Consider the following 26838-nt stretch of genomic DNA (forward strand, 5'->3'; position numbering starts at 1 on the left):
GGGAACACTCCCCCCGCACCCAACCCGCCTCGTCAGAATCCTTCCCAAATGCCGAACACCGCCGGATGTCGAGCCCCCAGTCCCGGCCACCCCGGAGCCACGCCAACCACACCACCTCCACCAACCGCCATCTGCGCAGTCAACCCATCCACCGCACTCTGAACACTCCCCGCACCGAGGCACAGAGCCCCCAGGCCCGCCCCTCCAACACACTTCGCCCCCCCCCCAGACCTTCGCTGCAATGTGGCCCCTCCTTTCCCCCGCCCTGGGTTTCTCCGCCCCCCACCTCCACCACTCTCCCTCCATCCCCCGCCCCCGTCTTCCCTCATCTTCCCTCTGCCTCCCCGCACAGGCTCCCATCTTGGGGGCGGTAACCTTCTGGGTCAGGGAATTTTAGCCCTCAGCGTGAAAGTCCTGCTCCCACCACAGAATTGGCCTTACCGCCCCTCAATGGAAACGGAGTGTAATTTCCCAAACTCCACTTCCTTTGGGGGCAGTTACCGGGGCACGACTGGATGCTCCTGTGACAGCTTGAACTGGTGCTCTCCACTCTCCCATCCTGTGACAGTTTGAACTGGTGCTCTCCACTCTCCTGTCCTGTGACAGTTTGAACTGGTGCTCTCCACTCTCCCTGTAGGTCAAAGATAGCCCGAAGCTTTGCTTGAAAGAACTGAGACATACGGAATGGATCCTTATAGAGGAGCACACAGTACAACCTGAAGGAGCAAACCTTCCTCGCCAACAGTGGACAACCATCAACCGCCTCAGAACATGGTCGATGCTGCCATCTTCTCCATAGGTGGAAGATTAAAGCAGCCCCATCAAGTGACTGTGGAATTCCTAATCAGACCCTGGAGCACATCACTGAGCACTGCCCTCGGAGGAAACTCACAGGCAGCCTACAAGATATCCACGCTGTTACACAGGAAGCTATGGCCTGGATATCTGACTTAGATATTGACATTTGATTTGCTACTACCATATGAAAGAAGACCACCTTTTCTTAATCATTCTTCAGAACGTTGGCATCACTGGCAAGGCTGGCATTTAGTGCCCATCCTTACTCCCATCCCTTGAGAAGATTGTGGTAAGCTTTCCTCTTGAACCACTGTAGTTGTCCATATAATGAAGATGCTCCCACAAAGCTGTTAGGTAAGGAATTCCAGGATTTTGACCCAGTGACGATGAAGGAACAGCAATATATGTCCGCCAAGATGGCATGTGATCTGGAGGGGATCTTGGAGGTGATGGTGGTGTTCCTATATCAGTGGAAGTTGCGGGTTTGGGAGGTGCTGTCCGAGTAACCCTGGCGTCTTGCTGTAGTGCATCCTGTAGATGGTACACACTGCAGCCATGATACACCGGTGGTGGAGGGAGTAGATGTTTAAGCTGATGGATGAATGCTGATCAAGTGGACTGCTTTGTTCTGGATGGTGTTGAACTTCTTGAGTGTTGTTGCAGCTGCAACCATCCAGGCAAGTGCAAAGTATTCCATCACACTCCTGACTTGTGCTTTGCAGTTTTAAAGCCATGCCAGAAAATGGGAACTAATGAAACTTGTTGGCCAGTGTATTTTTTTCCTGATTAGTCATTGGTAATAATTACCAAAATTGTGGATCGGTCACCTTTGAGATCATTGGGTACACAAAGGGGAACCAGTGGATATGGTGTATTTGGACTTCCAGAAGACATTTGACAAGGTGCCACATAAAAGATTACTGCAAGTTCACAGGGTTGGGGGTAATATATAGCATGGATAGAGGATTGGCTAACGAACAGAAAACAGAGAATTGGGATAAATGGTTCATTCTCGGGTTGGCAACCAGTAACTAGTGGGGTGCCGCAGGCATCAGTGCTGGGATCCCAACTATTTATAATCTATATTAACAACTTGGAAGAAGGGACTGAATGTAACGTGGCCAAGTTTGCTGACGATACAAAGATGGGAGGAAAAGCAATAGAAACATAGAAAATAGATACAGGAGTAGGCCATTCGGCCCTTCAAGCCTGCACCGCCATTCAACAAGATCATGGTTGATCAATGTGTGAGGAGGACACAAAAAATCTGCAAAAGGACATAGACAGGCTAAGTGAGTGGGCAAAAATTTGGCAGATGGAATATAATGTTGGAAAGAGTGAGGTCATGCACTTTGGCAGAAAAAAATCAAAGAGCAAGTTATTATTTAAATGGAAAAAGATTGCAAAGTGCCACAGTACAGCAGGACCTGGGGGTACTTGTGCATGAAACACAGAAGTTTAATATGCAGGTACAGCAAATGATCAGGAAGGCCAATGGAATCTTGGCCTTTATTGCAAAGGGGATGGAGTATAAAAGCAGGGAAGTCTTGCTACAGCTATACAGAGTATTGGTGAGGCCACACCTGGAATACTGCGTGCAGTTTTGGTTTTCATATTTACGAAAGGATTTACTTGCTTTGAAGGCAGTTCAGAGAAGGTTCACTCGGTTGATTCCGGGGATGAGTGGGTTGACATATAAGGAAAGGTTGAGTAGGTTGGGCCTCTACTCATTGGAATTCAGAAGAAAGAGAGGTGATCTTATCGAAATGTATAAGATTATGAGGGGGCTTGACAAGGTGGATGCAGAGAGGATGTTTCCACTGATGGGGGAGACTAGAACTAGAGGGCATGATCTTAGAATAAGGGGCCGCCCATTTAAAACTGAGATGAGGAGAAATTTCTTCTCTCAGAGGGTTATAAATCTGTGGAATTCGCTGCCTCAGTGAGTTGTGGAAGCTGGGACATTGAATAAATTTAAGAAGAAATAGACAGTTTCTTAAACGATAAGGGGATAAGGGATTATGGGGAACGGGCAGGGAAGTGGAGCTGAGTCCATGATCGTATTAAATGGCGGAGCAGGCTCGAGGGGCCGTATGGCCTATTCCTGTTCCTATTTCTTATGTTCTTATAACCACTGGCTTTATGTGGAACGTGGACAATACAATACAACAAAATAAAAATGAAAGTTTTTCAAACAATAGTGATGCAATGCAAGCACAATTTAATCAACAGCCTGTCAACAAATTCCACCGAATTTGAAACACAAACCTTTGGTTACAGTTAGATTAAGGAATTCAGTGAGAACTGAACTGCAAGTACAAAAGAAATAACCAAAACAGCTGGATTGTAGCCAGTAGCACCAACATATTGTTCTCCCGACTCACGTCCTAAGTGCTGGGAATTGTCATAAATTGCTCGTGCCATGCATTTGGATGATTAACTAAGCGTGTGTTTAGGAACTCACTCAGATGCCAGCAAAGCACCATTAGCAGAACAGTCCTGTGTCTCAGGTTGAGACTCATGACCTTTGGCCTACTGAAGCTGTCAAAATATTAATTATTCCCACTCACAAGAAATCTTGCAATATTACTAAACTAAAACATTAAATACATACAAATTATAACAATATGTATTCCTTTTGTGTGTCATGCAGCATTTTTGCTGATATCTTAATAAATGTAATTGTTTTGATAACATGATATATTTATGCACAAAATGAGCACACTGATTGATTGCAGTGATGCTGTTTAGATTGTTGAATCCAAAAGGGAAAGGTGAGTTAGGACCGGCTGGAGGAAACTTTTTGTTCAAAGTACTCTCCATTTATTTTATGGACAAAAATGATATACTCACCAGAATTTTATTTGACTTAGAAATACTCTAATCTCCAGATGTCAGGATGGTTTCCAGGTTTCCATAGCTCTGAGGCATGTCCAAAATCAGTTGTTTCCAATGGAGAAAGTCCATAATACGCAAGTATATGTATTTTTTTCTAAAACTGGAGTACCTTAACAACAACTTGCACTTACATAGTGCCTTCCACATAATTACTTGTCCTGTGGTGCTTCACAGGAAGATTAGAGGTTGCTGAGTGGGAACTGGGAGGAACGTTAGGGCTGGGGTGTGAATGGATGGTGGAAGACATAGATTTTGAGGAAACTTCTGAAGGTGGGAACAGTGATAGCAAGGAAATGGAGTTCAAGGAGAGAAGTCAATGATGCAACAACATATATTTATATAGCGCCTTTATTATAAAATTATTTAATATTGAATTAGCTTCCACCACCCTTTCAGGCAGTGCATTCCAGATCACAACAACTTCCTGCGTAAATTTTTTTTCCCCACATGTAGCCTCTGGTTCTTTTGCCAATTATCTAAACTCTATGGGGCCGAAATTGATGGCCTTACCACCCACTGCCGCCAACATTCCTCCTCGAGTTGCGCCCAGTGCCACTTTCGATTTGGTCTGGAGCAGACGGGAGGGGAGAGGAACCGGCCGCTGATGTCAGCAGACGGCCGAATGGCGCAACTGACCTCCCGCTGCCGCGATCCTAGATTGGTGCGGCCAGGAGCCGGTGGGAATCGGCGCTAGAACAGGGGTGGACCGCTGCGAGGAGGCTGGCCTATTCCTGATGGTGAGTATGAGCTGAAAAAAAAAGTTAGTAAACAATGTTAAAAAATGTTCTTCATAGCGACTTACATTGATGGGGTCCCCTGAAGGTCTTCCGATGTTTTTTTTAATGCTTTTTATTTGCAGGTCTTCGACCCTCTATGGACCCGACTCCATCTTCGGCAGCACTTGGGCGGCAAGCGCCTTTGCCGCCGAGAATGAGAGCTCCCGTCTGCTGCCGCCCAGATTGATGCTGCAAGTCCCTCTTTTGCCACCGGCCGCCCTTTCAAGGACCGTTTTGTCGAAAACCCCGCCCAGAGTACCGTCAGATATCTCGGCGGCCAACAGCGGTTCTTCACCAATTTCGGCCCCCTTGTCCTCTGGTTACCAAGCCTTCTGTCACTGGAAACAGGTTCTCCTTATTTTATCACAACGCTTCCTGATTTTGAACACCTCTATTAAAACTTGCTTTAACTTTCTCTAAGGAGAACAACTCCAGCTTCTCTAGTCTCTCCATGTATCTGAAGTCCCGCATCCCTGGTACCATTCTAATAAATCTACTCTGCACCCTCTCCAAGGCCTTGACATTCTTCTTAAAGTGTGATGGACACAATACTCCAGCTGGGCCTAACCAGTGTTTTATAATGTTTGAGCATAACCCTTGCTTTTGTACTCTATGCCACGGTTTATAAAGCCAAAGATACCGCATGCTTTTTTAAAATCGCCTTCTCAACTTGTCCTACCAGCTTCACAGATTTGTGCATGCACATTCCCAGGTCTCTCTGTTCCTGCACCACCTGTGGGCCCCAAGTTTCCACACGCGGCGAAAAAGGCGCCCCTCAGAGCTGGGCGCCTGTTTTTTGTGCCGAAAATGGCGCCTGAAAATATCGCGGTATTCTCGAGCTCCTTGCAGCTTGATGTCTGCTTGGCGCGGCGCACAGGGGGCGGAGCCTACCACTCGCGCCGATTTTGTAAGTAGGAAGGGGCAGGTACAATTTAAATGAGTTTTTTTGCTGCCAGCAACCCTGCGCGTGCGCGTTGGAGCGTTCGTGCACGCGCAGTCTGAAGTAAACATTGGCACTCGGCCATTTTTAAAAGTGCTGCAGAAAAAGTGAAAATCTGTTTATTGAACCCTTGCAAAGGCTTGTATTTTAATTTTCTTGATATTTCTGTGTGTGAGGGAGCGCTTTTAGCAGCACTGCTGAATAAATCACCTGCTGAATTAATGTTGGCTCTTTAACCAGTGTTACTGCAGCAACTGTGCCTTTTAATTCAGCCTTTACAACTCGTTACCGTTTCAATCTCCACCACTCATTCTGTAATTAAAGATAGACTGTGATAAACGGGACACATGCACTTGTTTGAGACTATTCAAATTCTTTGTAGCTGTTCAATTTTTAAAATTTTTTAATAAAACCACATTGCCCTTCCATGATCAGCACTGAGGCTGCTTGCTGCTTCTTGCCCCTGCCGTCGGGACCGACGCCACACCACTGCCTGAAAGGCCTGCCTGAAGCACTTTTACACACGTAGGAAGATGGTTTATTTAACCTTTTCTTTGCTTATAAATTTTTATTCAGGTTGGATTTATTTGTATAATATTTGTGTAAGTATAACTAAGGATTGATTGTAGAATTTAATGACTTCCCTTCCCCCCCCCACCTCGTTCCCGACGCCTAATTTGTAACCTGCACCTGATTTTTTAATGTGTAGACAAGGTTTTTTCAAGCGTACAAAAATCTTCACTTGCTCCATTCTAAGTTAGTTTGGAGTACGTTTTCACTGTGGAAACTTTCAAATCAGGCGTCAGTGGCCGGACACGCCCCCTTTTGAAAAAAAAATTCTGTTCAAAAGTGAAACTGTTCTACCTGACTAGAACTGCAGAAAACTTAAATGTGGAGAATTCCGATTTCTACGATACTCCAGACTTCACCAGTTGTTCCTAAAAATCAGGTGCAAATCATGTGGAAACTTGGGGCCTTAAAATTGCACCATTTTGTTTTTTTGCCTCTCCTCATTCTTCCTACCAAAATGCATTACTTCACACTTCTCTATGCTAAATTTCATCTGCAATGTGTCTGCCCATTTCACCAGACTGCCTATGTCCTCCTGTAGTCTGTTATTATCCTCTTCACCGTTTACTACATTTACGAGTTTCGTGTTATCTGCAAACTTTGAAATTATGCCCCGTATACCCAAGTCCAGGTCATTAATATAGATCAAAATATAAAATGTCCCAAGGCACTTCACAGGAGCATTATCAAATAAAATTCTAGCCGCATAATGGGAAATAAGGAAATGACAGAGAAATTAAACAAATACTTTGTGTCTGTCTTCATGGAAGAAGATGCAAAAAAACTCCCAGAAGTGGTGGAAATAGTGGGAGAATGAAGAACTGAAATAAATTAGTTGCAGTAAAAAAGAATGTACTGGAGAAACTAATGGGACTGAAAGCCGATAAATCCCCTGGACTTACATCCGAGGGTTTTGAAAGAGGTGGCTATAGAGATAGTGGATGCATTGGTTGTCATCGTCCAAAATTCCATAAAGTCTAGAACGGTTCCAGCAGATTGGAAGGTAGCAAATGTAACCATGCTATTTAAGAAAGGAGGGAGAGAGAAAACAGGGAAATACAGACCAGTTAGCCGGACATCAGTAGTAGGGAAAATGCGAGAATCTATTATTAAGCATGTGCCAGCACAGCACTTATTTTAAATGGTGAGAGATTGGGAAATGTTGGTATCCAGAGGGACCCGGGTGTCCTTGTGCACGAATCACTGAAAGTTAACATGTAGGTACAGCAAGCAATTAAGAAAGCAATTGGCTTTTATTATAAGAGGATTTGAATATATGAGTAAAGCTGTCTAACTGCAATTATATAGGGCCCTGGTGAGACCACACCTGGAGTATTGTGTAGTTTTTGTCTCCTTACCTAAGGAAGGATATATACTTGCCATAGAGAGAGCAATAAAGGTTCAACAGACTGATTTCTGCGATGGGAGGATTGTCCTATGAGGAGAGATTGAGTAGACGAGGGCTATATTCTCTAGAGTTTAGAAGAATGAGAGGTGATGTCATTGAAACATACAAAATTCTTACAGGGCTTGTCAGGTAGATGCAGGGAGGGTGTTTCCCCTGGTTGGGGAGTCTAGAAACAGGAGTCATAGTTGCAGAATAAAGGGTCGGCCATTTAGGACTGAGATGAGGAGAAATTTCTTCACTCAGAGGGTAATGAATCATTGGAATTCTCTACCCCAGAGGGCTGTGGAGGCTTAGTCTTTGAGTATATTCAAGACAGAGATCGATAGATTTTTGAATATGAAGGGAATCAAGGGATAGTGCAGGAAAATGGAGTTGAGGTAGAAGATCAGCCATGATCTATTGAATGGTAGAGCAGGGGCCAAATGGCCTACTCTTATGTTCTTATAAGGAGATATTAGGACAGGTAACCAAAAACTTGGTCAAAGAGGTAGGTTTTAAGGAGCATTTTAAAAGAGCAAAGAGAGGTAGAGAGGTGGAGAGGTGGAGAGGTGGAGAGGTTTTGAGGGGGAATTCCAGAGCTTAGGAGCCTAGGTAGTTCAAGGCAGGCCGCCAACGGTGGACGATGAATATTGGTGATGTACAAGTGGGCAGAATTAGAAGAGCGCAGAGATCTTGATGTGGGGTTGGAGGAGGTTACAGAGATGGTAAGGGGCAAAACGATAGAGGATTTGAAAACAAAAACGCAAATTTTAAAATTGAGGCATTACAGATTGGGAGCCAATGTATGTCAGCGAGCACAGGGGTGATGGGTGAAGGCTCTCAGTAATGGTGGAGTGGAGCAGAGAAACTAACAGTAGATAAGTTAGATGAACAGATGGTGCATGTTGGGACATAAAGCTGGAGAAGACTGGAGTGAGGCTGCAGGGAGATTTGAAAATGAGGATTATAGACAAAAAGTACTCCTCAAATGAGCCCCCTTTAAGGATTAGATTTTAGCTCCAACTCCCTTATCCATCTCACTCAAATACTTACTGTTCTCAGATAACTGAAACACATAACTGAGTTTCTTTTGCTTTTGAAAATTTGTAATTAAATCCTTGAAAAAGCTTCCTTCATTTTAGCTCAACAACCAACACCCTTCCATCAACAGTAACCTACACCACACCCGACCACAGGGTCACAAAGGATACAGAACCCGTACGAGTATCCAGATCTAGAGCTTCTGATTACAAAACAGATAAAACAAGCCCTGGAACTGATGATACAGTTCCCGTATTATTCTTGGCCCCGAGTATGCAACACACAGGTCCAAGTTTCCCATTGCAGCTCATGTCTTATCTCTCCGAGGAAAGGAAACCTGTACACGATGCTCACAGGTTCGAAACCAGATGCCCACCAGTTTCAATAACCTCCCTCTCTTTTTTATGCATACATTATCAAATCACTGATAACCTCAACAGCTTAGGAGAGGTCAGAAATAATTTTATGGGTGTGAGACAAAAGAGTATATTCTCAGTATAAAATAACAGGCTCAATTCACCTTCATAAAAATGGTGTTTTGTCTTGCTACATTGCGATGCTAGTAAAAACAAACGGCGACCTACTATGCTGCTCTCTGAGCAAAGCATGACGTACTGCACTTTTATTAATAGGGCGGGTATGGGAAAACTGAAAGATGTACGCTCTCACTAATAAAGTACAGAAATACTGCTGGATGCATAATGTTACATAATAAACTGTTCACTTTCACTGAAATGATGTGCAATATATATGATGTGAAATATATAACATACAAACTATAGGCCAGCCAGAATGTTCATCCCCTCCAGATAAAATGGTCAGTCAAATGGAGGCTGTTTGTCTCATTCAAACACTTCCAGCCTCCCTTGTAATACTGCATCTCCTCTTCTCACAGGCTACGGGTACCCAGCTTTGCTATCATTGAAGCAGATAGATGAGACATATTATCCCTCTACCCAAGTATTGTTTACTCAGGAGAGGGATGGGGAATGTATTGCACTAAAAATAATCAAAGGTTCAACTATCAATGAGGTTGTTCTACCAAGCTGCATGCTCTGAATTAACAAAAACATCTGACGGTTTAATGAAAGAAGTTAGACATTTCCAAGCATTCTGTATAATTTTCAATAACAGAATGAAGCAGAGTGCAGTGACTATTCACGGGCAGAGTGGCTCCTTCTGATATTGAGCTGCTTACTCTTATTGCCAATAGATTCCAGTAAAAATGTTCTGCTAACTAGAACAGTAGTTGATCAAACATATATCTTTGGATAGACACAGAACTGTTACCCCAAATCAGCAGAGTTATGGTAAAACTACAAAAAGTCATGCTGATGTGGTTGAAACATGCAGAAAGCCAGCACAATCTGAATTTTTAAAATCCCTCAACAAATGTATTTCTTTAATTGTGCCTTTTAATACATCAGAAACCGAAAGGTAAGTGCAAGGAACAGCTGCAGCAACATGTGTCGTGTTCTGTAGCATTATACTGTCACCTGCAATTACAGCATGCTGCTGACCACATGGCAGATCCAGCTGATATGGTACCCAGCCGATTGTTTGATCTTAAAAGGCAAAATTTGACCAGCAAATTTATTGAAATTTCAGAAAAAAAATCCCATACAAGTGAAAATATATATAATATACATTTAAAAAAAAATATAAAAACCTACCTCTTTGGCCAAGCTTTTTCTCCTGTGAATGCCGTGGGAAATTATACTACGTTAAAGGCACTATATAAATACAAGTTGTTGTATATATAATTCGTGTGTGTGCACGAGAGATGCATTTGGTAGTTTCTGATTTAAAAAAAGAGAACTTGCAATCATATTGTACCTTTCATGACCAGAGGATGTCCCAAAGTGCTTTACAGCCAATTCGGTACTTTTGAAGTGTAGTCACTGTATGTAGGATACGCAGCATTGAGATAATGACCACAGAATCTGTTTAAAGTTTAGCAAAAAAATGGTCCCTCCAATAGTGCAGCACTCTCTCAGTACTGCACTGAAGTGTCAGCCTGGTTGACGTGCTCAAGTCTCTGGAGTGGGACTTGAACCATGACCACTGACTCAGAAGTGAGACTGCTATCATTCAGACTGGAAAATAAAACTGACCTGTTTATTTTTGCATTCACAGGAGAAAAAGTTTGGCCAAAGAGGTAGGTTTTTATATATATATTTTTTTTTTATGTATATTATATACATTTTCACTTGTATGGGATTTCTTTACTGAAATTTCAATAAATTTGACTCCTGAACTCTTACAAATCTGGTTTATGGACTAAAAACCAAATTGTTGGCTTTGTCTGTCAACTGGTGGCTGAAAAGCAGGAACCATGGCTGAATGCCACGGAGCTCAATTTTGAGTCTTAGCTGCCGTGGAACTGCAGATAAATCAACACAAGAACATAAGAAACAGGAGCAGGAGTAGGCCATACGGCCCCTCGAGCCTGCTCCGCCATTCAATATCATGGCTGATCTGATCTTGGCCTCAATTCCACTTTCCAGCCTGTTCCCCATAGCTCTCGACTCCCCGATAGTTCAACAATCTGTCCATCTCCACCTTAAATATATTCAATGACCCAGCCTCCACAGCTCTCTGGGGCAGAGAATTCCAAAGATTCACGACACTCAGAAGAAATTCCTCCACATCTCAGTCTTAAATGAACGACCCCTTATTCTGAAACTATGCCCCCTAGTTCTAGTTTCCCCAAGAGGGGAAACATCCTCTCTGCATCTACCCTGTCAAGCTCCCACAGCATCTTATGTTTCAATAAGATCACTTTTCATTTTTCTAAACTAAAATTATTACAGGTCTGTAAGGAGAGGAAAACCGATATCCGAACTGAAATTGTAGGGATCATCATTATTACGAGGTTCTGAGGAATCGGGAGTTCCTCTGTTTCTATAGGGAGTGTAATTGTATGTAAAACTCGCTTATGTATGTAAAGCATGCTTGTACACTCGCTTTACATATAGGGGAAGCAGCACAGCTTGCTAGGTTGCAAAGCCTGATGGTTAATGAACCACCATTCAGTATAGAGAACAAGACTTGCCAAGGACAATGGAGAGTAAAGTGTTTGGGAACATAAATTGTAAACAGCATCAGTATCTCATGAGAACCTAGGACATTATGACTAAAGTCTTCTTGGGAACAGGATAAGAAAGCAGGTGTTTTGGGAACAAGGTATCAAACCCTGGGAAGCAAGGTTACTTCACACATCATGAGAAACTGAGGCAAAGTGACACCATTGAATAACACATTCCAGAAGGGGGACATGTGATGGGAGATGGACAGGTGGAGAAGGACCACTCACAGCTAGTCTGATAAGAGGCAACGAATCAATGTTACTTCGCTGATAGCAGTAGACCAATCGATGGTTTTGTAGGAGAGTGGCACCCCTTAGAATATGTATAAATGTCATTACAAACTGTTGCTCTGGGAAGTGTTCCTCGGAACATTTCCCTTGCATGCTCGAATAAAACCCGGTTGAACCGAAGTTTTCATCGAAGTGATTCCGTGCTCACTACACAGAGGGCGGGTGTCACTCCTTGGGCTCAAGTCTCGGCCCGAGTTGCTCCTATTTTTTTGGAGCAACTAGTTTAGTATGGAGTATCTTAGAAATTGCAATTCTGAGCATTTAGTTTACTCCAATTCTAGTTAGTTAGAATAGTTTGGTTTTAGAAAAGTTTTTTTTCCAAAAGGGGGCGTTATCAGCCACTCACGCCTGTTTTGCAAGTTTAGGCAGCGAAAACTTACTCCAAACTAACTTAGAATGGAATAAGTGTAGATTTTTGTACGCTCAGAAAAGCCTTGCCTACATCTTAGGAATTAGGCGCAGGGAGCGAGAGATGGGGCAGGGGGGAGGGAAGTTAGAGGGAAGTTAGGGGATTTTACAAAGCATTAAACACTTCACTTTTACTGATAAAGAGCCATCATCAATAATAAATGATGAATAAATCAATAAATCAACCAATCAAAAAGAAAAATTAAAAAATTAAAAAATAAATCAATCAATAAAAAATTAAAAGTTTATATTCACCTACTGCAGCACCGGGAGCCCTCCAACAGCCTGTTGAAGAGCGGCTAGGGCGGGGCCCACCCCCAGCGAGATGCCGGGCCCCGCCGCCGATGAGGAGTTCGGGCGGGGCCTGCCCCCAGGAGATGCTGGGCGGGCCCCGCGGAAGAGGTAAGGGCAGTCAGGCCACTTGGCCCGGGATAAGGGCGACCTCCCTTCGGCCAGGGATAGGGTCGTCGCCTGGAGACAGGATGCGCTGGGAGGGCCAGGAGCCACTGCGCACGCGCGCAGCTGCTGACACTCTTTTTGGCGCAGGGCTGTAGCTCCGTGCCCAGCAGTTCCTGCTGCGCCGCGCCGAGCTGGAAACGGCCCGACATATATCCGAGAATCACAAGGTAAGTATTCGGCGCAATTTCTGTTCCACAAATTAGGCGGGCCTCTCCAATGTGCGCCGTTCTAGCGGGAGTCCACCTCGAGGAAGAGAAGTCTCCCTTCTACCCCAACAGGCCCAACCTTTCTTCATCAGACAATCCCTTCATTCCACGAATCAACCTAGTGAACCTTCTCTGAACTGCCTGCAATGCAAGTAAATCCCTCCTTAAATAAGGAGACCAAAATTGTACGCAGTACTCTAGGTGTGGTCTCACCAACATCCTGTACAGTTGTAGCAGGACTTACTTTTATACTCCATCCCACTTACAATAAAGGCCAACATTCCATTTGCCTTCCTAATTACTTGCTGTACCTGCATGCTAACTTTTTGTTTTTCATGTATGAGGACACCCAGATCCCTCTGTACCACAGCATTCTGCAGCCTCTCTCCAGTTAAATAATATTTTGGTTTTCTATTCTTCCTACCAAAGTGGATAACCTCACAGTTTCCCACATTATACTCCATCTGCCAAATTTTTGCCCACTCATTTAACCTATCTATATCCCTTAGCAGGCTCTTTGTGTCCTTCTCACAACTTGCTTTCCTACACATCTTTGTATTATCGGCAAACTTGGCTACAGTACACTCAGTCCCTTCATCCAAGTCATTAATAGACTGTAAATAGTTGAGGCCCCAGCACTGATCCCTGTGGCACCCCACTAGTTACAGTTTGTCAACCTGAAAATGACCTATTTATTCAGATTCTCTGTTTCCTTTTAGCCAATCCTCTATCCATGCTATTACCCCCAACACCATGAGCTCTTATCTTGTGTAGTAACCTTTTATGTGGCACCTTATCAAATGTGTTTTGGAAATCCAAATACACTACATCTACTGGTTCCCCTTTATCTACTCTGCTCATTATATCCTCAAAGAACTCTAATAAATGTGTCAAACACGATTTCCCTTTCATTAAACCACGTTGACTCTGCTTGGTTTTATTATGATTTTCTAAATGTCCTGCTATTACTTCCTTAATAATGGAGTCCAGCATTTTCCCAATGACATGTTAGGTTTACTGGCCTATAATTTCCTGCTTTCCATCTTCCTCCTTGAATAAGGGCATTACGTTTGCGGTTTTCCAATCCACTGGGACCTTTCCATAATCTGGGGAATTTTGGAAGATTACAACCAATGCACCAACTATCTCTGCAGCCACTTCTTTTAAGACCCTAGGATGCAGGCCATCGGGTCCATTAATCCCATTAGTTTGCCTAATACTTTTTCTCTAATGATAATGATTGTTTTAATTTCCTCCCTCCCTTTTGCCCCTGATTTTCTACTATTATTGGGATGCTTTTAGCGTCTTCTAACGTGAAGACAGATATAAAATATTTGTTCAAAGTCTCTGCCGTTTCCTTGTTTCCCATTATTAATTCCCCAGTCTCATCCTCTAAGGGACCAACATTTACTTTAGATACTCTCTTCTTTTTTATATATTTGTAGAAGCTCTTGCTGTCTGTTTTTACATTTCTTGCAAGTTTACTCTCAATCTATTTTCTCCCTCTGTAATTTTCTTAGTCATTCTTTGTTGGTTTCTAAAATTTTCGCAATCTTCTAGCCTACCACTTATCTTCGCTACATTGTATGTCTTTTCTTTCAAGCTGCCAAATCCCACATTAAGCAACTTGCACTAAAAGCCAAATATTTTCCACTGTCCATTGTATTTAATCCAGATAGCCACTTCCCTGAAGCTACAACACCAACTCCTTAGGCTGGATTTTCTGGTCCTTTGCGCTCCGGGTCTTGCCCCGGAGCGTGAAATGAGGAGGCAAGGTCTCCTGCATCCGGTCGGGAGCTACGGGCCGGGTTTTACGGCGGCGCGCTGGGCAAAGCTTCACGTCGTGACAATGTCCGAGTTTTGACTCGTATGCCTGCAATCGCGCCTTGCAATGATAGCCTGGGAAATCATGGGCTGCGGCGAGGAAGGTAATGGGCTGCAAAGGTAAGTGCGAGTGTTCTTTTAATTTTTTTAGCGATTTGCGTTGCGGTGGCCTGGCCAATGTTTTGGGAATGTTTTTGTGTTTTATTTTATAAAATGTCCCCCCCACCTCCCCAACCCCACAAGGCGCCTCTTGGAGCGCACACAGCCAGCACTTTAGTTCGCGAGGTTCCCATTTTTGCACCTTGAAAGTTGTGCAATGCCTCCCTTCGCGCTGCACACCCTGGCACATTTCCTTACTAAAGCGCAACCTATTCCCAGCCGGTAACTTTTCCACCCACCTCTGTTTTCGCCCCGAAAACAGAAAAGCCTAAAAATCCAGCCCCTTATCTTTGAAGCCTTGTGTTTGCTACCACTCATGTTCAGAAGTTAGACTATCAAAAGGAGGTTATGCAGGACTGGAAAATAAAACTGCCCTGTTGATTTATGAGGTGTATCTTTGTCCAAATAAGTAAAATTTGGAAAACAGGCAACATGTCACTTGAAGGAACTTTGTATTATTTACTGATCTTTAATTAAGTATCAATGATTAGTAATAGTGAAGATTCTTGCTCCATTATGTTGACATTCTGATACGTGGAGCAGTTGGAGCATCCCTCAGATGACCAGTAGCTGAGGCACATGGAGCAGGAGTGTTCAAACCCTAATCTGTGCTGAGCTGTCTGAGGCAATAGTCAGGGCGCTGCAATTAGCCTCACCATTACTGGATTAAGAGAAAATAGCCCAGGGTGCCTGTTCCTGATCACTATTCCAGGGACTCCTGCAGCAAATGTATTTGTGTACAGATATATGGTGGTCCCAGTATCAGGCTTGGCCTTGATGTCGCCCATATAGTTCAATAGCCCACCAACACTCATTGCCAATGGCCACTTTGGTAAGCAGAAGGTAATTGAGCTTCATTTTTCCTTAAAATACAAAAAGGTTTATCTGAGGGGTTACAAATTGTGAATTTTGTGCTGGTATTTTTGAAAAAATATATAAAAATTACCAGCAGCATTTTTTCCAAACAAGAGTTCAAGAGATGACAGCTTCCTTTCCTAAAGGAATCAAAACTACATCAACCCAATTAGCAATGAGGTACAGAAAGGGAATAAATTGTGCTCCACACTGTGAAATTTTGTATCCCAGAACAACTAACAAGTGTGTGTCTCTTTCTCTCTCTCCTTATTTGTAAGAAGTTTGTTAACAGTTTGATGTCAGATGTTTCCATTGTTGATTGAACTCAATCAACGTGTGGCTGGCTACACGTTCTAAATCATCCGGAGGTGCAAGTGGTCACTGGTGCTTCTTAAAATATTCATGCTATTTGTTCTTATGCATAATCAATGCAGGTCACGTCCAAGTCTAGTTTTTAAAAAATGTCTTTGCACAAAATGTGCACTTGGGTTTTAAGTTCATTTTCCAAAGCAAGATTGCGCTCATTTGAGGGATAAACTAGTGATTGTAATTAGAAAGCTGTCCTTCAAGTAGAAAAATACTAAACACTTTTGCATTTCATGTCACTAAGTCCAAGACTGGTCATATTTGAAGAATTAGGATGAGTATGGAAAGTTCATGAAAAGCAGCGTAACTGGAAACAGACGATTGTGCAATCATATTTCAACACATGAAAGTTATCCTAATAACATTGCTTTGTCATACCTGCTGAAAACTGTCCCGCACGTGGCTTTGATCTTCGGGATGGCAAAACTCTACAATATCCTTTCCCAGTAGCTCCTGGCAAAAAACAATGAATCAAAGGATTTAAGAAACCAGAACTAAATCATCAGTGCGAGCAGCGAGCCAATTTTGCAGAGCAAGTCAGGGTTAGTGTTGTAGTCCTAGCTCTGACTGGCTCCTTTCAAACATGGCTGCCCTGCCGGCAGAACAGAATTAGCATACATATTTACAGTCATAGAAATCCCATGGCATTGCTTACAAACAATTTTCTTTCATTATTTAACTGCTTCTCACTTCTCTATGTTTATCTGTGACTTTTTGGTTTCTCTCTTTCTGTATGTTATTCCACCCTCTTCCATTTCCCACTCTCGCTGCATGCCTCATACTTTCCTCTGTAAGCATCACATATTTAAACGCGAGGTGCAAGCTCCATTAACATCAATCAGAGAGGCTTGGTCACTGATGAGGACAGTAAAATAATGAACCACGCTCTTAAATTAAGGGATAACCTAGCTAGATTGGCTGAACTTGTAGAACAGAATTTAAAACACGCATGAGGCCGTCAGGAAAGTTGGTACTACCTCAATACTGTGCACTGTGAGCATCAGGTAGGTTAGGGCATGTTGGCGCCATTGCATAATGAAATGTAACAAATTACAGGCTCACTGGATAACAACTTGCATTACCGCAAGGACATACCCAGTGCTGGAAAGATGCAATGAGGCAATGATGCAGTCAAGATACGCAACTGATCACAGGAGGAGTTGGAACGTGGTATAGCTGTTCTTCATGAAAAAGTGGCACTGTGTATTGTTGCTGCCCCCGAAGAGGGAGAGAAGGTGAAATTATACAAGTATCTAAGAATAAAACAAGTCCCTTGTTGGACGAGATCAGCTCAGTTATTTCCCACAATGAAACAGCGACGGGAAACTGCCGTTGGATTTTACTCACTATTCTCATGCAAACCAGGCTAGGTAAAGCAGATTGGACACAAGGTCAACATAAGCCAGTGCATCAACGCATACACCCTGTACTACATGGTGTAAGGAACAGGGAAGGAATATGCTGGACCTGGGAATAACACAGCCATTACCAGAGCCCATCGTCATAGTAAAACTAAATCGCTCAACAGAGGCTGACGACTACCCAATGCCTCGCATGGAGAGGATCTCGAGAAGCTTGGGGGCATCAAGTATGTGACAACTCTAGACCTGATGGAAAAACTATTGGCAAGCACCACTTAGCGCAGAGGGCCAGCTGGGTGTCCCTGTGTGCTACATAGTCAGGGCTGTTTAAATTTACAATTACGCCTTTTGGAATGAAAAATGCATCACCTCATGGATTCAGTTCTGACCAAGACTGGAAATTACACCCTTGCATATATTAACAAAATGTCCCATGACCAAGAAACAAGTATGGCATTCCTCGAGTTGGCCAGCTATTAATGCAGGTTCACTGCCCATTGGCCATTACAGAGTTTCCACAGTCCACACTGATCCATCACACAGAGCTATCAGTATTTAACTTGGAGAAGAGACCCAATGATTTACATGTTGTATTCTACTGTCATTATAGATAGTTTATTCTACAATTGAAAAAGCATGTTGAAGCATTTCAGGAGCAACAACTGTATTTATGGGAACTACATTTATAGTATATTCAGACCACAATCCCTCAAGTGTGGTTACTGTGAACTAATGACAAAAGTACACATCTGTTGCCGTGCAGCATCGCTGTACATGGATACAACATGGTTATCCAACATCACTGCTTCCCAAAGTAAGAGTGTTCAAACATTGTCAGGAATGAACAGATTTGATTCTCAAAAGTGCCACATCGGCAGCACTTGAGTATAAGAAAGGGGGGAGTTATGTCTTACATTGGTCTGGTAGCTACCCATTTAAATCAGACATAATACATAAGATTTAAAAAAGCCACCTGCAGCTTCCAACTATTTTGTAAGATATATTGCAAGGCTTGCTGCTATTGTCTTCATGGTAAGCTCAAACAGGGAGTCCAACATATAATTTGGTGATACATACAGATTTTCAGATTGGTTTAGTTATGAATATGACAGCCTGTCATTTTCTGAATGACTGGCATTTATAAAGTTATAATGAGCCTTGACGCGAGCTGTAAAAATGAGCGAACAGACAACGGTTGTCAAGTACAGTTGAATCTTCAATGAGGGATAGGCAGATTTTAGCTAGTTCCCAGAGGTCAGAAGAAGAAAACAAAGAAAGGAGCTGTGGACAAAAGAGTGAGACAGGTTTTTATTTATAACCTTGACCATTGATAATCTTTCCCTTCAAGGAGATAAATGAAAGAGTTTAAGATATAAATCTATCTCCTAAATTTGTTTAATTTATATATGCATATATACAAGAGGGGAGAGGAGATTGTTTTTACACAGTGAGTTATGATCTGGAAAGGGCAGTGAAAGCAGATTCAATAGTAACTTTCAAAAGGGAATTGGATAAATACTTGAAATGGAAAAATTTGCAGGGCTAAGCGAAAGAGCAGGGAAGTGGGACTAAGTGGAGAGCTCTTTCAAAGCTCAGACACGATGGATCCTCATAGAATGATATTCTACAATATCATTCTATGAGGATCGGAGATAGGCTTTGTAGAGGCAGAAGAATAATCCTATTAGCTAAAAAACTGACTGAATTGCGTTTTTTGTTGTATTCTATTCCTGTATCATGGTTTTTCAGTATCAGTGGCTCTCGAGCAGCTCTCAGGCCACATTCAGTTTGAGTATAGCTGGTCTGGGACATTTCTATAATCGACTGCATCAGAGCACCTTAGGAGGGAGGTTCTACACCAGGTTGGTGCTAAAATTGGCATGGAAAAAATTTGAAGTAAATATAGTATTTCCTTGATGAAGAAGTAGTACCTTGAACACCAAGTACTCTTCTAGACTTTTCACCTGTAAGCCTTTCTTCAGTCCCATCTATGTATGTCATAGGGTTCTGTGAACAAATTAAACTGCAGCTCCATGTTTGCTCCATTGATTTCACCAAAAAAACATCTGCCTCTGGGCGTGACTTTTAAATATTCTTTGGCTTTGATGTTGGACTTTGTGAGTTCTGTAGACTGACAAGTGTATTTGCCCATTGGGTGTGCGGCTATATGTGTTCAACCCTGTAGAGCCCTGAAATATCTCAAGTAGATTTGGAATAATGAAAAAACAGCTGCAGAAATAGAGTTAAACTAAGTCAGCTAAATGCAGCATTTATTTTACAGACATTCGTTTTTCCCAAAAATAAATTAGATAGTCAAGATTTTCCAATATGTGATATTGGTCACAATTATTTTTGGCTTTAACCTTGCTTAAGTCAATAGCATTAAACAGTTCAAAGCTGTTGCTCAGAAACAGATCACTGATCTAGTGTTAGAAACTGGCTCTGAAGGGCGATCAGTAAGCTAAAAGCAGTAAATTAAAATTCTACACTCCGAAATTTCGCTACACTGAGAAAAATGTAACCAATTTTAGGTTTTTTTGTCCCTTGACTAAAATTAGGCAAAGTTACATGTGTTTTGTTGGCTCTTATCTTCTTTTGGCCCATTGATATTTGTTTGTACTAACTCCCCTGGCTTGACTCACAAGTTGACTACAGCCCAAGCCAATATTGGGATTTACAACCCTCAGCAAATCTTAAAAGTACACAGGTCATTATGTATACTTCTCTTCGATTGAAAGTTCACTCTGCTGCTTCACCAGAATTGCCTCCATCATTTTCTACTGGATCTGGTTATTAAATACAATTGCCCTCATGAAATCTCTTCATGTGTTACACTGACACAAAATCCTTCTATCAATAAGGAGAGCTTTAAACAAGACTGCAAATACATGAGCACAGGAACTAACCTGCGGCTGATAGCCAATGACTGTGATACATCTGTGATCCACAAATGTGAAGAGTCCATCTGAATTGTGCCTGGACAGGAACTCTGTGGGGATGGCATGTCCGTTCATATCCATGCACACAGGGGAGCTAGTTACCTGAGAAAAATGGTCAGAATTAAATGTAACATAGGAACAATTCTGCATTAAAAGTGTTATCTTTCTGTCTCAGGTTTCATGCCACCAAAGTCTGTGGGACAAATTGGATAGCTTAGTCAGCCTATGTTTCATTACACAGCTCAGACACCTCCAGTCTATCTATAGGACGTCCAGTGAACCAATCACTGACAATTCAATCAGCGGTAACTCCTTGCAGAGAACGGAGTTGCAAAAGGGAAGATCACCACAAAAAGACAAGGAATTTCACAATACCTCCTATATGGTGGAGGGATTTATTTATTTTTTTAGACATTAGACTAGAGGTGGAAGTCTTCAAAATTACTTTTTAAATAAAGTACTTCCCTAAAATGTTCCTCCTCCTTTCCTTGCCTGGCTATGTGAAGGGACAGTAGTTCAGAAACCAATGGGGTTGCCTTTTCTATCAGATTATGATATTTGATAGAAGTTCACTGCTTATTTTCTGACCCTCCCACCCAAATAGAGGCAACTGGCTGTTTGGGGAGGAACATAGAAACAGGAGGAGGCCAGTCAACCCCTCAAACTGTTCTGCAATTCAATTAGATCATGGCCGATCTGTATCTTAACTCCATCTACCCGCCTTGGTTCCATAACCCTTAATAATCTTGCCTAACAAAAATAGAAGCAGCAAGAAATGAGGAAAAAGAGGGAACATAACTGGAAACATTAGCGTAAGTAGAAAGTACCCGTGTGCAAAAAAAAATCAAAAAATTCAACATAATCTACATTTTACAGATTAGTGATTTATATATAATTGTAACAAACATTAAATACTGCATGATTTTACATCTAGGATGTGTGTTAGACTCCAGCCCATAATGCTGCGATGAATATCTTATGACAGATGCAAGAGATACTTTTGGCTGTGAGTCTAATTCCTTGTGAGTGAACCCACACTCTGTTCCAGGGAGACTATCCTCAAGCATCCCCAGATGCTTGAAAAAAAACTGGCATCTACTGTCTTTGGTTCTGATTGAGTTTAGTTTTGGAGGGTAATGAGAAACCATATACCACACAGAAAGATTTTACTGAACTGTCATCTCTGCTGTCACTTGACAGATGCTCTGTAAACAATTATCTGAAATGATAAACAATCTAAATGTGACTCTGTCCCTGAAAACAGAACTTCGAGCACTTCCTGGAGTGGGAAATGGCAATAACGCCACAATGCTGCAGTAAACATCCCATCCTGACTGTGTGCCTTTAACCTGTGCTACAAATGGCCCGAGAGTACTTGACATGGGCACTGGCTGCAAAATATTCTATTTCCAGGCATCATTCATCTTGCTCTGCACATAATTTATTAATTTAAAAAAATTGAAAAAAATCAGATTTTAGAAGTATTAAATCAATAACTATTCATTACCTTCATTCAGATGAAAAATAAATTAAATGAATCTCTTAACAAGTAAGTTTCACAATCAGAAATACAATTTACTTTCACTGCAACTCTCAGACAACTGGTATCAACACACAGACCACACAGTCAGACGTCTTGTATGGGAACATAATGGGACAACTGGGTTCAACCAATTACAAGACGACATTGTAAAAGTGGTATATTTGCAATTCCAAAATTAATTCTCTCATGTAGGTCTGAAGTGAATAAAATGTTAATTCAGTTAACTCACTGAATCTGTTTGTGTTTTATTAGGACTTTTTTCAATCTATTTCAGCTTCTACAGAATGTTTCTTACTAAATTTGCAAAATTTTTTTTAAACCACCAAAACAGTGGTGCTTTTCTTTGAGGCAGATCAGCAATCTCCATTGCTTCCTCTCATTTGCAACACCATTTTCACTCTGTTGGGTGTACACATTGTGAATATAACTGGAGACACATTGCAGCTTGTCAAACTGTCCACTATTGATGACCTGCATCAATGCTCTAATGGGTTGTACAACAAAGGGTAGGAAGGAACCTACAATCCCCAACATGAGCTTCTGATCTCAGCCGTGTCTTCTTGGTGTTTAATGGCGACTAGCCACGTACTACAAAGGAATACCACTCTGATGTCAAGAAACAGACTGCCCAACGATGAAATGTACAGACCAGGATGGTCCCCAGGTTCTGTTCTTGGACTCAGCTAGGGCCAGAGGTGAGTTAGCCTCAGCATTCCAGGGCTAAGTAAGAGAAAAATCAACCAGGTTTCCTGATCGAGTGGCATCCAGTGACTCGGTTGGAAATGTGTGCTCATATGGATGTTGGAGATCAGAGGATTGGGCTTAGCTATCAACACTCGCTGTCTGGGCTCACACATGAAGTACTTGGTCAAGGTGCCAAGGGCTGCTAGCACCTATAGGATGTTCTCCAGGAGAGAAAGGAAAGAAATTGTGAAAATATATTTTTGAAGAAATCAAATAAATCACTGTGCAGGTCCACCTCAGGCTGCTTTATTATACCTCTTCGAGACTAGCTCAAGGGAAGCATTAGCAGAGGCCTTGGTACAAGTCTTGAACCAGGAATGGTGTGTGCAGCATCAAAACCAAATTGAAAGGGCAAAAGTAAATTAAAATAGGCTAGTGGGGAAGTCAACAAAAGTTCGCACTCAACAAAAATGGTTATATTTTATCAACATGCGCTGACACGGGCATGTACAAGATGTTCAGACAGTGATAGCTACTGCTGTGAGGCCATCCAAATGTTAATGAATAAATCTGATTTTAGTTTTCCTGGATTCCTTTTCAATTTGAGTGCAATAATAGACCCACAATAACTTACATAAAGTCTCGATTGGCAGCTGCTTTGCGGGTCAAAAGGCTTTTAAAAAGGAGATTAAAAGCACATGGTTCAGCTTGCATACTTGAAAATAACTGAGCAAACTTTAGGGTTTAAGAGTTCTACCTAAGAAACATCACCAGAAGCAAGCAGTACCGCAGGCGTTTTAATTAAAATAAAAGAATGTAAAACATTATCAAAGCAAATTACGCTATAACAAGCAGGATAACGCATTGCAGAGATTGGGAGCAAGGATATCAAATATAAATAAACTCAATAATATTAAACATGAGGCCATTAGCAGAAAGTACAAAAGTATATTAAAAAAAAACAAGTAACATTCGATGTTGGACACATTAGGCAAGATTAGGACATTTAAATGGCAATTTCATATAACAACTTGTATTTGTATTAAGCCTTGAATGTAATAAAACGTCCCATGGCGCTTCACAGCAATATTATAAGACAACAATTTGACAGGAGCCACATAAGGAAATATTAGGGCAGATTTCAAGGAACGTTTTAGAGGAGGAAAGAGAGGTAGCGAATTTTAGGGAGGGAATTCCAGAGCTCAGGACCTAGGCAACAGAAGGCACAGCCAACAAGGTTTGAGTGATTATAATCAGAGATGCTCAAGAAGGCAGAATTAGAGGAGCGCAGATATCTCGAGGGATTGTGGGCCTGGAGGAGATACAGAGATAGGGAGGGGCAAGAACAAGGAGGGATTTGAAAACAAGGATAAGAATTTTGAAATCGAGGTGTTGTTTAACTGGGAGCCAATGTAGGTCAGCGAGCACAAGGGGTGATGGGTGAGCGGAACTTGGTGCGAGTTAGGACCCGGACAGCCAAGTTTTGGATGACCTCAAGTTTACGTAGGGTAGAACGTGGGAGGCCAGCCAGAAAGCTCATTTCAGGAACAAATCTGACAGTCTGGTTCAGCCTCAGACAGATATTCGGGAGAGGAATGGAGTCAGTGGCTAAGGAACGGAGTTTGTGGCGGGGATCGAAAACAACGGCTTCGGTGTTCCCAATATTTAATTGGAGAAAATTTCTGCTCATCCAGTACTGGATGTCAGACAAACAGTCTGACAATTTAGAAGCCGAGGAGGCATCAAGAGAAGTGGTGGCAAGGTAGAGCTGGGTGTCATCAGCGTAAATGTGGAAACCGACGCTGTGTTTTCGGATGATGCCGCCAAGGGGCAGCATGTAGATGGTAAACAGGAGGGGGCCAAGGATAGATCCTTGGGGACACCAGAGGTAACGATGCGGGAGCAGGATGAGATGCCATTGCAAGTGATTTCTCTGGCTATGATTAGATAGGTAAGAATGGAACCAGGCGAGTGCAGTCCCACCCAGCTGGACGATAGTGGAGAGGCGTTGGAGGAGGATGGAGTGGTCAACCGTGTCAAAGGCTGCAGACAGGACAAGAAGGACGAGGAGTGATAGTTTGCCTTCGTCACAATCACAAAGGATGTCATTTATCACTTTGATGAGAGTCATTTTGGTATCACGGCAGGGACAGAAACTTGATTGGGAGGGATTCAAACATGGAATTCCTGGAAAGATGGGCATGGATTTGGGATGCGACAACACATTCGAGGATTTTGGAGAGGAAAGGGAGGTTAAGAGATGGGACTGCAGTTTGCAAGGTCAGAGGGGCCAAGGGTTGTTTTTTTGAGGAGGGGGTGATGACGGCATATTTGAGGGAGAGGGGGACAATACCCGAGGAGAGAGAACCATTAACAATGTCAGCTAACATGGGAGCCAGAAAAGGAAATTGGGTGGTCAGCGGTTTGGTAGGAATAGTGTCAAATACATGCAAAATACCTGTGTTAGATGTGGACAATGAGCACTTTGGGGATATTTCCACATGAACCAAGTTGCCCCCCCTCCCCCCCGCCCCTGAATCAAGCAACCTTCCAGAACTCCCATCCCCTGCTCCTTTGAGTGCTCGCACGTTGCTGCGCGCTATCGCTGGGATTTCTTGCAAGATCAGAAATTCCTGTCCCCATTCTGCAGCAGGAATGGCTTGCCATGGCAGTAGAAAAGGTTGGAGGTCAGGAGCAGTACTTCATAGGCAAGGGAGAATCCAGGCACAGCACTTGGAAGGGAAGGAAGGAAAGACACAGCATGAACAGCTATTTACAATCTATATTAATGACCTAGATGAAGGGACCGAGTGTAATGTATCCACGTTTGCTGACGACACAAAGCTAGGTGGGACAGTAAGCTGTGAGGAGAACACAAAGCATCTGCAAAGGGATATATATATATATATATTATAAAAGTGAGTGGGCAGTAAGGTGGCAGATGGAGTATAATGTAGGGAAATGTTGGATTATTCACTTTGGTAGGAAGAATAGAAAAACAGAAAAAAAAATTTTAAATCGTGAGAAACTTTTAAATGTTGGTGTTCAGAGAGATTTGGGTGTCCTTGTGCATGAAACACAAAGCTAGCATGCAGGTACAGCAAGCAATAAGGAAGGCAAATGGCATGTTGTCCTTTATTGCAAGGGGTTGATGTATAAGAGTAAGGAACTCTTGCTACAATTGTACAGGGCCTTGGTGAGACCACACCTGGAGTACTGTACACAGTTTTGGTCTTCTTATCTAAGGAAGGATATACTTACCTTGGAGACGGTACAATGGAGGTTCACTAGATTGATTCCTGGGATGAGGGGGCTGTCTTCTGATGAGAGATTGAGTAAAATGGGCCTATACTCTCTGGAGTTTAGAAGAATGAGAGGTGATCGCAATGAAACATACAAGATTCTGAAGGGGATTGACCGGGTAGATGCTGAGAGGTTGTTTCCCCCTGGCTGGAGTGTCTAGAATTAGGGGGCATAATCTCAGGATAAGGGGTCGGCCATTTAAGACAGAGATGAGGTGGAAATTCTTCACTCAGAGGGTTGTGAATCTTTTGAATTCTCTGCCCCAGAGGGCTGTGGATGCTGAGTCTCTGAATATATTCAAGGATAGATAGATAGATTTTTGGAGTCTGGGGAAATCAAGGGATATGGAGATCGGTCTGGAAAGTGGATTTGAGATCGATGATCAGCCATGATTTTATTGAATGGCGGAGCAGGCTCGAGGGGCCGTATGGCTCCTATTTCTTATGTTCTTAACTGGGATAAGGCGAAAAGAGTGCCAACTTGAGCTGAGGGGGTGATGAGAAGGTTGAATTGAGATGGGAGAGGGAGAAGAGTGCCAGGGATAAGGGGCAGAAGTGCCAGACTGAACTATGGGGGAGAAGGAAAAAAATGGCAGCAAGTACAGAGAGATTTGAAGTGGCAGGAGTTGGGAAGCTGGAAGGAGTGGAGTATTTTTGGGAACTGGGCCGGGTGCCTCTGCGAACTGGGAGAGTGACTGATGGAGTAGCTTTTGGGAAGCTGGGTCTGGTTGGTCTGTTCGAGACCCAAATGTAATTTTGTTCTTCCCTTTAAGATTAAAAACAAAAGGAGGAATGTTGGGCATACAGAAGCCTCAATAGATTAGGACAATTAAAAGCACACTCCATTGCACTTGCAGTGTAATTACTTGTTTTAACTCCATGAGCTTATACTTGGCCATTTTGGAACTGCCATCCTTTTAGGAGGCGGTGTTAGCTTTTGCCA

The 26838-nt window shown here is 42.6% G+C and overlaps 1 protein-coding gene across 9 annotated transcripts in view; it reads right to left on the reverse strand.

The window, feature by feature from the left end:
* arnt2 (aryl-hydrocarbon receptor nuclear translocator 2) overlaps positions 1-26838 on the reverse strand; it is a 576442-nt gene that overhangs the window by 251985 nt on the left and 297619 nt on the right. For all 9 annotated transcript variants that reach the window (XR_011587457.1, XR_011587456.1, XM_070858690.1 and 6 more), the window contains 2 exons: positions 20334-20468; positions 16445-16519 (listed from right to left, as the gene is read on the reverse strand). Coding sequence is in view for 7 of the 9 variants with exons in the window: in XM_070858690.1 (XP_070714791.1) it covers positions 16445-16519; positions 20334-20468 (210 nt within the window). In the remaining 2 variants the exon portion in view is untranslated. The remainder of the gene's footprint in view (positions 1-16444; positions 16520-20333; positions 20469-26838) is intronic.

Source organism: Pristiophorus japonicus, chromosome 17 (genome assembly GCF_044704955.1).
Source record: "Pristiophorus japonicus isolate sPriJap1 chromosome 17, sPriJap1.hap1, whole genome shotgun sequence".
NCBI classification, from domain to species: Eukaryota; Metazoa; Chordata; class Chondrichthyes; family Pristiophoridae; genus Pristiophorus; species Pristiophorus japonicus.